Here is a 16,327-nt window from a genome sequence, read left to right on the forward strand (position 1 = left end):
GATGGGTGAAAGCAGGAATACAGGGGTTAGATGGGTGAAAGCAGCAATACAGGGGGTTAGATGGGTGAAAGCAGCAATACAGGGGGTTGGATGGGTGAAAGCAGGAATACAGGAGGTTAGATGGGTGAAAGCAGGAATCGGGTAACGGAGAATAAGGCGTAAGGAATGAGATACGAGTCATTTTGGTGACATGGGGTGAAGAAGGAATGTATGATATTATTCCCAGAGATGAATGGTTTGTGGAATATACAATATATATTCACCTGTAACCTTTCCCCATACATGAGGTTGGGGGGCCCCAATGGCTGCAGCACTTTAGGAATCGGGGAATCAGGGAAATGGTTGCAATGTATTTGTAGATTTATTATTGTGATTGGTGAAATATTGAGAGATAATAATAAAGGATCTTCATATATTGGCCCCGTCTCAGACATTTGTCTTTATATGAGGATATCTCCGGGAAGGTTAGCGATTAGAGGAAGGAATATATTTCCTGGTCTGTGTTAGTATTAAAGGAGAATGGGATGAGGGGGTGAAAATAAAGGAATGAGAGGGTGAAAATGATTCCCTGCTCTATATATCATGATTTGATTGGTTCCAGGTGAGTACGGAGGTTGGGCGGAGTGCCGGGGTCAGAGCTCGGCTGGATATTGGCAGGAATCCCCGGAATTGTTGGTGGTTTGCAGTAATAAGTTTCACCCTTACCCCAATCCCTGGAATTGTGTGGAGTTTACATTCACCTCCCACCTTTACAGGTGAACATATCCTGCCATCACTTACCTGAGCCCGATATCTCATCCTACACCTGTACAGCGACATTGCCGCCAAAACTCTGCACCCATTGCGGGGAGATCTGTTCATAGACCGGAGATAAAAGATGAAATATTGGCTCCACAAACCCTGGAATATTAATATCACACACACAAAGATTCATATTTAGGAATAATCCCTCAATACAAACTCTATACCTGAACAGTGAATACACACCTGACGTATTGTACCTGGGATGACTGGGTGACACCATTCATTCATTTCATCTTGTGCTGAATGTTACCTTTGGGGTGCAGAGCCCCCCCATACCTTCTGATACCAGCTATTAGTTTATAGGGCTTTGTGTGGATGACGTATGAATGATATAAAACACTTCCATTGGGAGATTTCCCGGTACAGAGGTTATAAATGTGACAATGTAAAACAAATAATCCAGCAATGCGTTCCTCACCTGTCCAATGGGCCCATTCATTCTGCTACAGCGAGCGACGTCACCTGAAATGCTGCAAAGCGCACCAGAGGATTATTATTTGTATTTTACTTCTGATTCTACAAATTTCATTTCTCCAAAACCTGGCCAACCCCCACAATTATTATTATTATTATTATTATTATTATTATTATATTTGGATGGAAAATATGTCAGCCATAAAAAATACAACTTGCATATCATCATTAAGAAATAAGACAAATTGTTGTTTCCCCGGCACAGCATGGATGTATTATTATAATATATTTATTGGTAAATACTTCCTTTGTATAATTTATTCGGGTTATTAGTGGACTTATAACATTTATCTTCAGACGTGTAAAGAATAGGTGGCGTCTGATGAGCGGTCTGGCTGCCGGGACAGTCAGCGTCTTATTTCCAGACATATGTTTAGACCACGGGGGGGGGGGGCAGGGCAGACCACGGGGGCAGACCAGACGAGACCACGGATAGGTGACCAGACCACGGGGGCAGGGCAGGCCAGACCACGGGGGGCAGGGCAGGCCAGAGCACGGGGGGCAGGGCAGGCCAGAGCACGGGGGGCAGACCAGGCCTGACCAGACCACGGGGGGCAGACCAGGCCTGACCAGACCACGGGGGGCAGACCAGGCCTGACCAGACCACGGGGGCAGACCAGACCACGGGGGGCAGACCAGACCACGGGGGGCAGACCAGACCACGGGGGGCAGACCAGGCCTGACCAGACCACTGGGGGCAGACCAGGCCTGACCAGACCACGGGGGGCAGACAAGGCCTGACCAGACCACGGGGGGCAGACAAGGCCTGACCAGACCACGGGGGGCAGACCAGGCCTGACCAGACCAGGCCTGACCAGACCACGGGGGGCAGACCAGGCCAGACCACGGGGGGCGGACCAGGCCAGATCAGACCACTGGGGGCAGACCAGACCACGGGGGGCAGACCAGTCCTGACCAGACCACGGGGGGCAGACCAGTCCTGACCAGACCACGGGGGGCAGACCAGGCCTGGCAGACCAGGCCTGACCAGACCACGGGGGGCAGGCCAGACCAGACCATGAGGGGGCAGACCAGACTAGACCACTGAGGAAAGGCCAGACACGGCAGACCAGACCACGGGCCAGTCACTGATGGGAAGGAACTCTTCTGACCCAGGCACTCTGCACAGGTTTTTATGGTCACAGAACTTCTGAGATTTACTTACCCCCAGTTCAATATTGCAGTCATGAACCATCTGGCATCACAACAGACATCACAGCAACACAACAACGACAACGGGAGTATTTGTCCTGACAACTCTTTGTTATATTGTAATGGTAAATGTCTAAGCCATTGTGAGCATATAGAACGCTTGGCCCTATACACATCCGAGGTCAGCTTCCATTACAATTCTCAGGGAGGAGCCGAGTATTATTACCGGAATTTCTGCAGTATCATTTAAACACATTGGAGTCATTGGACGAAGCAAATATACATTTGGTGTGCTTATAGAGCCACAAAAATAACATTAGGAAGTGGCATAGAAAACCGTACCATGCCGGGGGAAGCTTCTACATATACATGAAATTCAATAAGGGGGGGGGGGGTACCCTTAAATCACAGAGGTATAATGCAATACATGACAAATCAGGTCAGGGCGGTATAAGTATTTCCACACAATATCTGCCATTTACCATACGGCAGGTTATTATTATTATTATTAAACAGGATTTATATAGCACCAACATATTACGCAGCGCTGTACAATAAATAGGGTTTGCATTGTTTCATGGTGCTTTGTATATCAGTGGCATAATGCATGCAGATACCTAATATGATATGCAGCTCCTACTAATACAACATTTCAAATGATTTGAGCTTGGACCCACCTAACATTTGAGGCAAATCTTCTATTAAAGGGCATTTAGCCCAGAAGCTAAGGTCTGCAGAGATTATTGTGGTGCTACAGATAAAGCTAGTGATGGGACAGTTAGATAGAGGGATACAGAAGGCAGCTATGGCAGAGTAGCAGTCATTTCTTGCACTTTTATAACATGAAATAGTAAATTAAAGTGGATCTCTGTAAGGAAAATGATTTAGTGCCTCCAACAGATTCATTCAATAACTGCGCCACCATGTGGAAGATTCAGAAACTGCAGCTCTGATGAGAGATCAGCTACACTGAGGCCATCTAGTGGACAATACGGAATCTGTCACAAAATGAAAATTACAGAAAAAGTGTGAAGTTTACATGAACAAAGTCAGGGTGAAGCCAAAGTATAAAGAAAGCCTAAGAATTCACAAAGTACTTCATTTATACACAGCTCATTTTCTGGGGCAATTGCCATGCAAAGACTATTAAATACTGAATATAAAGTGTAGGGAAACAAATACAGGGATCAATCCCAAATTATATTTACATCAATTATCAAACATTGGGGTAGCTTGGCAGCCTGTTGTATGGGGGCAAATAATTTGGACTAAGGCAGATGAAACCAAACTGGCCTTTGCAGTGCTAGGTCCCAGGTTTGATACTCACCCAGGACTCTATCTGCATGGAGTTTGCAGGTTCTCCCCGTGTCTGTGTGAGTTTCCTCCGGGTACTCCGGTTTCCTCCCACACCCCAAAAACATGCAGTTAGGTTAATTCCCCCCAAATTGACCTTAGACTGTAATAATGACATATGACTATGGAAGGGACATTAGATTGTGAGCTCCTTTGATGGACAGCTAGTCACATGACTATGGGCTTTGTACAGCGCTGTGTGATATGTCAGCGCTATATAAATACTGTATAATAATGATATCAGTAAGCATTCCCCTGTAGCCTGTATGATATAATCTATGGGTTATTGTACCAGAAATGACTGACTTCTGTTCTTGGTGGAATTGACATGACTATGTATTTGTACAACGCTGTGTAATATGATGGCGCTATATACTGTGTAATAATTGTTGCTCCGTGTGCTGACCCAATGAAAGCTTCCAGCTCCAATAATTAGGACACAGAATTCCCCAATGTTACATTAACATAGATAGAGCCCATTGCTGAGATGAGATCTGCCATGTCTGCCCGGTTGTATCGGATCTGGCTTGTCTGGTTCTGATCCGGCTTGTCTGGTTCTGAGCCTTCCCAATCACTGACCCAGAATAAGGCTCAGGTGTTCAGCTCGTTACCTGATGATTGGTTCAGGTGTGACACGGACAGATCAGGGAATTCAATGTGTCCAATGGCAGCTCAGATCTCTCCATAGTACAAGAATGATAATCAGAAGCTTTGTTCTTGGTGACCCCCATAATGTCCCTTCATCCCAAATACCCTCAGTGTTGTCCCTGCTTCCCCCCCCCCCCCCCCGTATCACTGAGTGAATAGTGTGCAGGGGTACATAAAGACTAGATGCTGCACACATCATGTATGGAGCTGGTGTGGAGTCTGATCTCCCCGCCTGTCTGTCTTGGTATAATGAATGTTAGATTGGTTTGTCCAAATAAAAATAGTAAAATAACTGATTACATGGAACGCATTGGGTTTATGTTTATATACAGCAAACTTCTCTGATGTGCAGGCCACTGTTGTTGGGACTTGGTCCCTATTAGTGATCCCTATTAGTGGTCCCTATTACTGATCCCAATTAGTGGTCCTCATTAGTGGTCCCTATTAGTGGCCCCCATTACTGGCCCCTATTAGTGGTCCCCATTAGTGGCCCCCGTTACTGGTCCCCATTAGTGGTCCCTATTAGTGGTTCCCATTAGTGGTCCCTATTAGTGGTCCCTATTAGTGGTTCCCTATTAGTGGTCCCTATTAGTGGTTCCCATTAGTGATCCCTATTAGTGGTTCCCATTAGTGATCCTTATTAGTGGTCCCTATTACTGATCCCCATTAGTGGTCCCCATTAGTGGCCCTCATTAGTGATCCCTATTAGTGGTCCCCATTACTGGTCCCTATTACTGATCCCCATTAGTGATCCCTATTAGTGGTCCCCATTAGTGGTCCCTATTAGTGGTCCCTATTAGTGACTAGAGGGGCCGATAGATGTCAGGTACATGATAATACCCAGCACACAATGCCTATATTCTATCGGGGCCCCAGGTACAAGGTGCACCATGCAATCATTTCCAATATTTTTTATTCAAATTTAAAAACACAATTTCCTCACATCAGTCTTATAAAATGTTCATCATGTTTAAAGAGTAACTCCTCACCTGTGCGGGGAGTCACCCTGTAAGACCTAAAATACAGAACAGGGCCACAGATTAATAAGAACAGAAGCAGCTTCTCTATGCAGGTACCGTCATGCAGAATAGTGACACTGCTGGGTGTTGTCAGCCCTCATACCCCCTGGGGCCCGAAATAAAAAAATAGAACAAGTCACGGGCCAAACTTGAAATTTATTGAAGAAACAAGAGCAGAGCGCGCCGTAATAAAATCATTGCGATCAATCCACGGAATATTACTGCTCTTCTCTCATTCACCGATGTGTAACCCAACCAGTTGCTGCATGCAACATAATTCCTGAGCTTACCTGTCAGTGTGAACTCTGCGGGGCCACACATAGGAGAGTGATACCAATACTACAATTCCAGGCACCACTTGTGTCTATAAAATGCAGGGCCACACATAGGGGCCACACATAGGGGAGTGATACCAATACTACAATTCTCACATCACTTGTGTCTATAAAATGCGGGGCCACACATAGGGGCCACACATAGGAGAGTGATACCAATACTACAATTCTCACATCACTTGTGTCTATAAAATGCGGGGCCACACATAGGGGCCACACATAGGCGAGTGATACCAATACTACAATTCCAGGCACCACTTGTGTCTATAAAATGCGGGGCCACACATAGGGGCCACACATAGGGGCCACACATAGGGGAGTGATACCAATACTACAATTCCAGGCACCACTTGTGTCTATAAAATGCGGGGCCACACATAGGGGCCACACATAGGCAGAGAGGCCGCTGGTCTAGAGACGCGAGTGATGCTGGGAGTTGTAGTAGCGGCATTGTACTCGCGTCTATAGCTTAATATGAATTGCAGATTCCGTTACTGTAGTAGTGGGGGCCCAGCTGCAATTTATATTAGGAAGTATTGGGGGGCCAATAAAAAGGACAGAGTTTGACACCCCTGGTGTCGGCAGAAGAGGCGTCTGCCTTGGGGCAGCTTGAGAGTACGCCCTCTGGTGGGGAGGTGCCGGGAGTGCTTTATCCAAACACAGACCTGTATGTATAGTAATATATACAAATACTCGGATGGTAAACCACGCCGCAGGATTTTGGCACCAGGTTTGCTTTGCAGAGTTTCTCACAATAGGTAAATGATTTGTAATGTGAATAAAGATCCCGACCTTCCCGGGGTGCAGTGATGATGGATTGCTCAGACGGATTCCGGATCTGTTCATAGCCGAGTATAACGAGGAGATCGATACAAGGAGCCCATCGCACCATTCCATTGCTGGGCTACAGATGATTCTGATTGGCCGGATGCTTTTATTTTACGTCATACAAACTTCTCACCATTGGCTCATCACCGGACCTGAAATATAAATCTGTCACGTAATATTTCTTTGTCACAAATGATGATGAGTATCTGCTCCCGATATTTCTGGAATATATTACTGAGGACGTAGCAGGATCAGAGGAAAGCTTCAACCAACAGGAAATATTTCTGAGCTAAAGCCGATGGACCCTGGAAAACCTATATTACCTCCCATGTGTCCTGTAGCAGGAACTTAAATCCCTAAACTGATGGTTTTTTTGTTGGCCGATTCCTTGTATTCCTGAAATAGCAAACAGCAGGCAGGTGTGAGAGGGGATGATAGCTCAGAGAATAGAACTCTGGCTGGGAATAAGTACAAAATAAAAAGGAAGACAGAGTTTGAATCTCAGAATAAAACCTGAGGCCATAAACAGACTGCTACATTCCCAGACAATGCCAGTCCTTGATATGACACATTTATCTGTGTGGGTAACACATTATTTTACTGCAATAGGACAATGGAAGGGAAATATTGAAGCAGAGTTACCAGCTAAGAAGTAAAGATTGTTTGATATATAGAAAGTTGAGTGTCAGTCCCCCTTTCTGAAATCTAAAGTCACTTCACCTCCTGAATGCTCAATGATCAGAGCTCATGTGTGAGAGGGGATGATGGCTCAGAGGATGAAAACTTAGAGAAATAGAGATGGAATCCTGGAGTGAAAACTTTGTGGTTATGAATAGTGTGGGTGTTCCAATTCGGATAGACCCAACCCGAACAACACAGGATACAATGGTAAAATATCAGAAGAAAATGTAAAAAATGTGTTTAAAAAAATAAATAAAAAATAATATTAAAGTAATTTATTGAATGCTTGTGTTTTTTTAACACTTTTTTTTTTACAGGTTTTCCCCATTTATCACCTGTAGGGCCCGGAGATCGTAGTGGAAGTGCAGAGGAAATCTCCTGTTCAGTACAAATGTGACGCCACGTGGGAACCGCAAATTACCTCTGCACTTCCACTGAGATCTCCGGGCCCTACAGGTGATGGATGAGAAACTCCCCCCAACAAGGGCCACAAGAACAATGTGATCGCCCGATATTTCCTCTGTAGGTAATACATGACTGCAATCAGACAATGAAGTTCATGTATTCCAGCAGACTGATACCGGTAGAAGTAATGTTATATGGAGTTACCTAAAGAGACTTTATTTCCTGAATACTTCAATAGAGGGCCACACACCTGAGGATGTGTTCTAATATTCGCTGACATTGCTGAAATAATGGGGGACTAATAGGAACAGTACAACCAACATAAAATGAGTTGAATTATTTCCTAGTTCAAGCCAATGGACGCTGGAACACCTATATCACCTCCCATGTGCCCAGTTGCAGCAATTTAATCCTTTATCAACATTCTTTTTGAGGAAAAACGAAGATAGAGTCTTTGGGGCCAATCCACTCTATTATAAGGTATTTTGCAATTCAATCATACATACACCTCTAACGTGTCCCTAAAGCAGGGGAGCCAAACTCAAATCCACAGAGGGCCAAAACTTAGACAAAGTCACACACCAAACCTGAAATATCACCGCTACTACAATTCCCTGTACCTATAAAACTGTCCAATGCGGGGCCACACATAGGCAGAGAGCCCGCTGGTCTATAGACACGAGGGATGCTGGGAATTGTAGTAACAGCTTAGACTTAGAAAGCTTTGTTCTGTGCGAGCCATTCCATGTCCTAGGTGACCCAGTGGCTGCTCTAATCTCAGGATTCTTTGTATTATTATATTATTATGTATTATATTATTATTACTATTATTATAATATTATGTATTACATTATTACTATTATTAGTATGTATAATATTATTACCACCCTCAGAGCGATCACCTCCTCATCATCATAATCAATACACATAATAATTCTACTTTCCCATCAAAGACCAATCAGGCACAGCTCAGCCAACAAAGCCCAATAATAACAGCAAGTATAGCGCTCAGAATGTGCAAACAAAATTCAGGCCTTGCTGTGCAGACTGTGCTATGCTTATATATATATTACTTATATCTACCAGTCACATGGCTGGGCTTCCTATACATTATTATTAGAGCTGACACTCTAATGTCCCCCCACAGTCACACACTAATATTATACATTTATATAGCTCTGACATATACTGCAGTGCTGTACAGAGATCACTGAGCCAGTCCTATCAGTCTCTGTACAGAGGAGCTGACACTCTAATGTCCCCCACAGTCACACACTATTATTATACATTTATATAGCTCTGACATATACCATAGTGCTGTACAGAGATCACTGAGCCAGTCCCATCAGTCTCTGTACAGAGGAGCTGACACTCTAATGTCCCCTCACAGTCACACACTATTATTATACATTTATATAGCAGAAATTCTTTTCAGTTTCGGTGGAGGACGTGTCACCTTGTGATTTCCGTTTCACCCCCTCTTCCTGTCCCAGGGCCAGGTGTTAAAGACGAGGAAACTAAAGTCCCCCCCCCCCCCGGTACAGCCATAGATGGAAATAAATGATTTTGTGTTTTTACACCTTCTAACAATTCTATAAATTACAAACACTAATTACTTCCATCTCAGCGTGTTATCAGCGGAGTACAGCAAGCCTGGGATTCTGTGCGCTCAGCACTTCCTGCAGACGTTATCTGTGTATAGAACAATATAATCAGATATCACACCGTGCTGCTCCACCCTTCTCTAAATACCCTCTAACCTATCGGCCCTGACCGTTATAACAGGGAATAGCAGCCTTTGTTTTGTATATAACATGACGCATCCTAGCAGCATATTGATGAACATTTGTCTTCCTCCTCCGGAGCAGTAACTCCCTTTCACCACTAGAGGTCATTAGACATGGTATGAGAACCACCCAGGGCCACACATGTTAATGGGTGAATATTGCCTGGACAGGAGTGAATGAACAGACACCTTAAACACGAGGAAAAAGGAAGGAATTGTGCACTATTGTACCAAAGATTCGTTTTCTAATTTCAGCATCTGATTGGCTGCTTTGCATGCGTAGGGAAGGGACGAGCAAACAAATAAAAGACAAGACACTTTTTTTTTTACATGTTTATTTAAGGTCAGTAACTTAAATTTTTACATGGCAAAATACTGAAAAGCAAAAAGAAATAAAAACAAAAAACTATATGTACATAATGTACAGCCAAGTTACAAAAAGCTTTTTTCATATTAGTTTTCTATCAATACAAGCCAAAATGATTGTTTTCCTACCAATTCTTAGAAATAACTTATTGCTACTGATGGATTGAGAAATAAATGTACAACACAAAGTAGAATAAAAAGGAAGTGATAGCCGGACTTATGGCAGGAGTCCGATATAATACACAGCGAATACAAAACCGCGCTTGTTAGCTATAGCTATGGAAGGTGTTACAAAATATATATATCTTCAAAGTTTCAGAAAATACGGCCTATCATACAAGAGTTTAATAAAATGTGTATAAAAATAAATCATTAACCACAGAGGTTGGGTGTGATGCCTAAAGGGGTCCCGGATGAACCCCCAACATTGTCCTGCAGAATTACCATTGTGAGCGCTAAGATCTTCTAGATCTGTGCTGGGGAATATTAGGCCGAACAAGGCGCTGGCCTGCAGAAGATTTGATTTGCAAGAGGTACAAATTCCCTGCAAATATTATGGCGAAAAGTCTAACCTATTGCCACCTAAATACAGCAAAGATAGGCAAAGAAATGATATTGGCGTGATGAATAGGCACAAGGGTCACAATGCGTCTCATGGCAATCATAAAGACAATGGAACAATTTGTATCATGACCCCGCCATTGCTCCAGCATGGGATAGAGGCGGCTAAGGGTTGTGTTAGCGGTCTGCATGGAGCTGCAATATGACGGCTTCTTGTGTTCATGTGAATAGGATAAACGCAGAATTTCCCAGAGATTCGCTGGATTCACCTTTCTCATACGTTCTATAGTTCCCATAACCTTTCTGCAGAACCCCCCCCTTATCTATACAAACCCCAATATAGAGCCTGGTAATCCATTTCATTCCCCTATTTCCTCCATTTGATTGGAAACAGGCCCATGGAATGATCTATACAGGTAGGATGTGAGTGGCCATTGCTGATTGGCTGGATGTAATGCTTTGGTGTCACACCTGGACCAATCATACCGATAATGAGCTAAACACCTGAGCCGTCTCCTCATTCTGGGTCAGAACCAAACAAGCTGGATCTTACAACCAGGGCAGACATGGCAGTAGACATCTATCAATGTAAGAGCGCTTTATAATGGGGTCTAGGAAGAAATTAGGAGACCTGGGGAATGTATCTCTGGATGATATTTTACCAAGCAGCTGTATGGAGGCCTAGGAGCCATTTTCTATTTGTATTGATCCTCCATCACCATCATCCAGTAACCTGATTGTATGAATGTGAGGTGCTGCCCTCCTCCCCCTATAATGGGGTAAATTGGCCATTGCAAACCTAGAGTTGGGGTTAGTGGTTCTTACACTGCGTATGGGGACTACACTGGGTCTGTCACTTGCTTTGCAAATAAACATTATAGGACTGAATCTGTTACCATTGGGTCCTTCTGGTTAAATGACCCCAGCCTTGTAAATTGGCTATAAAAGATCATTCTGGGGGTCTGCATCTTGAAATAAAGCGGTTTCCCGGTTTTTCAGCATCAGCAGGTATCCTACTCTATTAGGTGTGTGAATTCGGGCCCCAACTTAAAGGGTTCAAATATCTTACCCACCCAAACACAAGGAGCTGCACAAAAGTAAAGCCCTGGTCAGCACAAATGTTTGTAGCATTGATTTCTGTACTGGATGAGCGTCAGACTTGCTGCAACCTTCCGTGTGTCTGGCCCAATGGGACCTTGCAGAGCAAATAGTTACTGCACCCACCACAAACTCTACACAAGATAGACCGATGGTGCCTGGTGGAGGATACAGGACAGCCATGACAAGCCGAGATTACAGAAAGATTATAAAGCAAATCACAGATAATTCCCCGCTGGACTTATAAAGTGACAAATGCTCGGTACAAGAAGCCATGCACCGAGTCTCTGCATATGAAAGGTTTAGCAGCCAGTGTACATGTAGCATTGTGTACCGGGACAGATCCCTCCACTGCAGAACTATTCCAGGATAGAATGCCTCCCAACCTGCACACATGGGTTTCAAGAAAAGAGGAAAGCTTACATCTGAGCCTTCTCATCATACACAAAGATATCACTGCAATATTAATGAATGGATACCGGACACCAGCCAGTCTCTGCAGGAGTGACAACATCACTATCATGGCAGCCAGGAGGTCTCATTACAAGATTACTTTATAGTGGTACAACTGGAACAAAGGGCTGAGATTAGACCTGGGATGCAGAACTCAGGAACCAGTCAGTCCAATAGTCGGAATAATATGACCCATATCCAGACACTAAGAGGGAAATGTGTTATGAAATGCAAGGTGTGAAGCTGAACGCTGGGCAGACTGGTAGATTAGTAGAATCCTTCAGAAATAATATTGTGACCTGTGCACCAGACAAAGACAGATCCTTCATCCCCCTACAATGGGACACCTTACAACCTGTGGACAGGTCATGCACAATATTAGGTTAACCCAATGTTTGGTTGGAAATGTTATCGGCTATTGCAATTCAACATCTGGGAATAATCACTTCCCTAGCACAGGTGAGATGGCGTTCCTCACCTCTGGCTACAAACATTTTGCAGGATATCCGATTATATAAAGCCGGATAGGAGAAAAGACTGGGAACCCAGATTACTGAGCAATGACTTCTGGGACTTCTCTGGCCACACAGTCAGTTCATACGGGAGAATCGTATGTTACCCATCTATATGTATGACCAATTCATCCCATGTGTGACCCCCATTGTAGGATAGAGTTTGCAATAATGCCACAAAAATCTTAACAGCAAAAAGTTGACTCCCCAAAACCACAACCCCCTCCCCCCCGAATGTCAGTGAACAATTTGGCACAACAATTAGAAGACAGAGAAACCCAGAATACCCATAAAAAGAATCTTAGTGACGTGCGAATAAACCAGACAAAGATTCACATATCATCCCGTGAGAAAAGCAGAAACTGAAGAATCCCGCACAGGCAGACAAAGCCAATTTATGGAGGTTATAGTCCCTGAAATGGAGTTCTATTCTCCATTCTACATGCACAGCGTACACCTGCAAGCGTCATACAGGCTTTGTAATGCTGGAGATATTGGAGCCATGGCCGCTGTAATTCAGAAGACGTCCACCCAGACATGCCACCATTGTTGGTCAGATTCAGGCTGAAGGATCTCCTCGTGTGACATGCGTGGATCTGACCCACAAACACAAATGGTAAATGGCTTCCACTCAATGCTAGAGACCCTCACCAACCCTATCATAGCCATGGAGAGAGGTGGGGGTTGCACTTGTCCGCTATTTATTTACCTTTGAGACTTGAATTGGGATTGTATAATACTCCAATACCAGAGATGGTATTCTGCTTGCATGTAATAGCCATACTGTCCATCAAATGACGGGCTATGCAAGGGGCTATTCAGCTTTAAAGGGTCACCGACTGGTTGGCCATCACGATACGGCCATCATTCTTCCCCCCAATATTAGGCAGGAAGCTAGGGTATGGTGACAGGGATTATGGATAAAACTACACAGCCCAGAAGGTCAAAACAATATTTTGCATGGTATACTATAAGGAAGTAGTAGTAGGTAGTTGAGTCTAGGAGGGAGTCAATATAATAAAAAGCAATACCCAGAGAAAAGAGAAACATTACACAAAGCTGCCCATAAACTGTTTAAATCCCTGTACCGAATGTATTTTACCCCTCATGCTGGCTGAATAGTGGCTTCCTTGCTGGCAGGCGCAGTTCCTTGATGATTAGCACAGCAGGACCTAATAGAGACTTAGCTGGAAGGATCGGCAGCAGCCAGCAGGGGGCACACTTGTGTGTGGGGTAAGATTAGTAGGGTGAGCTCTGCTATAGAAGGTTTCAGCAAAGCGTACTGCAGCCAGCTATGTGTAATAATGCCGTGTTCACAGGATAGCAATTTATTAGGATGACCCCAACACAGCTGACCAAACCTCCTATGCATATAAAACAGCATGCAAGATTACGGCAGTTGTATAAATGACAAAGTTTATTTTCTGAAAGTTTACATGTAGCTATGAATATCAGAGCTTTTTTATTATGTAATAGATTGCTCAGCCTGTCAGCTAGTAAATGAACATTGCTAATACTTATCGGTCCTACTACCCGTGCCGCCATCTTCTCTATGCGACACATTCTGCACGTCACCCCCGCTGGACTGACTACACCCCTGTGGGTGCTGCACAGGACACCAGGAGGGAAACCAGAGATGGAAAATCAGCTATCCGACACACAGAAGTGTTGGGGAAGAATATTCCTAATCAGTTGTAGAATATAGATGGCCAGCTCTCAGGCATCAGGCAATAAGGCAAGACTAACAGCCAGGCCGGATATAGGACTCCAGGTAAAGGACATCTGGAAAATGGCATAATAAAAATGTTCTGGATTCATAAAACAAGCTGAGAGTGGCTGTACCCTGGCATCACCATCAGAGAACACCCGGCAGGGCTGCCCTCGGATTTATCTACAAACACAAAGCGACCGATAAAGGCTAAAACAGAACAATTACTAAGAAGCTGACCGCATACACCGGTGATCAGAGCATTTAATGCAGAACGGTTCCCAATGTATACGGTCATAGCTTTTCCATAGACTGCCATGGCATTCTGACACCTTCCTCCGTTAGGGGGCCAGGAATACAGTGAAGTGGTTTTACTGGCACAGACAGATGGGGAAACATGGGCACACCACAAGCTCCATCCAATCAACAACGCTTGTAACAATTCAGTTTTTAGTGGTGCTAGTCCCATAAACTGGAATTTAGTCCAATGGACCGAGGCCATTCTCTGTTTGCATACTGCTACAAAAAGTGCAAAGGAAAGGCAACCAATACAGTCTGGTGTCTTAGGTCAGCACTAATGTGAATAAGGCTCCTCCTAGTAGGCACGGTTAGAAGTTATAAAAGGCTTTAATAGTATACTGCATCCTAAAATCATTTATGGTCTAGGAGACATTGGCGGCCAATAAACGCAGATTTATTCTAGAACGGGCCGGAGCCAATGGCAAGCCTGGACAAGGAACAAAACTCGCAGCCAACATCCCCTGACCATAATTATTTTAAAGGCCCAAAGTCTTTCTTAAGCCATTCATTGTGTTAAAAAATCAAAACAATATAAAACTAGATGATTTGTACCAGGAGGAAAGAAAATCCCCCTGGAAATTTCAATTCTACTTATGTAAAAAAAAAAAAAAAAAAAAAGTTTAAAATTGCTGCTCCTCTCAGAATGAAAAACAGATTTAAAATAGAAATTTGTGCTTATTTCCTGCATTGCTAGTTAAAAACACGCATTAAGGTAGAAGATGCAGCAAGCGATCCAACAATAAGAAGCCACATTCCAAGCAAAGGTTCCGCTCATTTCCGGGCTTTGGATCCTCTGGGAAAGAGAGGTCTGGGGTCCACACAGCACAAATCTGCCAGAATGGTGGCGGCTCCAGCAAAAAGGATAAGGCTTCGGTTGGCAAAGATTTATGGCAACTATCCAAAATCGGAAGATCAACATAAGTCCATAAGATAAAATTGTCTCTTCCGATTACAACTTCAAAAATAATAAAACAGAACTCGATAAAAACAGAATAAAAACAGTTCTAAGTTCCGACATCACTGCAGCATGAGTTGCTTGAGGTTGTCATGAAGAATTGTATCTTTGACGTCACGGAAGACCAGGCGGATATTCTCGGTGTTGATGGCGGTGGTGAAGTGGTGGTAGAGCGGCTTCTGTTGCTGATCTCGACGTTTGCTGCGGAAACAATCTACCAGGAACTTTTGAACGTCGGAAAGGCAGTGGGGGTCCCCCTCAAAGTCAGAGAAATAGTCCTTTATGCTCACTATTTTTACCTTCTCTTCCAGCAAGTCTGTCTTGTTTAGGAACAGGATGATGGAGACGTTGCTGAAGACGCGGTTGTTGACTATTGTTTCGAATATGTTGAGGGATTCGGTCAGGCGGTTGGTCTGCCGGTCTTCCATCAGCACCTGGTCGTACTCACTAGAAGACACCAAGAATAGGATGGAGGTGACACTGTCGAAACACTCGAACCAACGCTTTCGCTCTGATCTCTGCCCACCGACGTCCACCATTTTGAAAGGCACATTTTTGATTTCAAAGTCATACTCGTGGATTCCTTTTGTGGGACGACGGGCCAGCAATATGTCCTGCTGAGAGGGGAGGTAGTCCTGTAAGGAGAAGAGAACCTTATGGTCACAAACTGACATAATATAAAACATACAATCCGTGCCCGTCACTGACTTACTAAACTATCAGCAAATCTGTGCAGTCACCTATGCCCCAAGAGCACCGGCAACCTGTACTACCCCCATCACCTATGTACCAAAAGCCCCGGCAATCTGTACTACCCCCGTCACCTATATACCAAGAGCCCCGGCAATCTGTACTCCCCACGTCACCTATATACCAAGAGCCCCGGCAA

General features: G+C 44.2%; 1 protein-coding gene across 1 annotated transcript in view; it reads right to left on the reverse strand.

Moving 5' to 3' along the window:
• Positions 1–13,874: 13,874 nt before the first annotated feature.
• GNA13 (G protein subunit alpha 13) overlaps positions 13,875–16,327 on the reverse strand; it is a 17,637-nt gene continuing 15,184 nt past the window's right edge. Inside the window, exon 4 of the mRNA XM_072414070.1 lies at positions 13,875–16,073. Coding sequence (XP_072270171.1) covers positions 15,501–16,073 — 573 coding nt within the window. The 3' untranslated portion in view covers positions 13,875–15,500. The remainder of the gene's footprint in view (positions 16,074–16,327) is intronic.

The sequence above is a fragment of the Pyxicephalus adspersus genome, chromosome 6 (assembly GCF_032062135.1).
Source record: "Pyxicephalus adspersus chromosome 6, UCB_Pads_2.0, whole genome shotgun sequence".
NCBI lineage: Eukaryota > Metazoa > Chordata > Amphibia > Anura > Pyxicephalidae > Pyxicephalus > Pyxicephalus adspersus.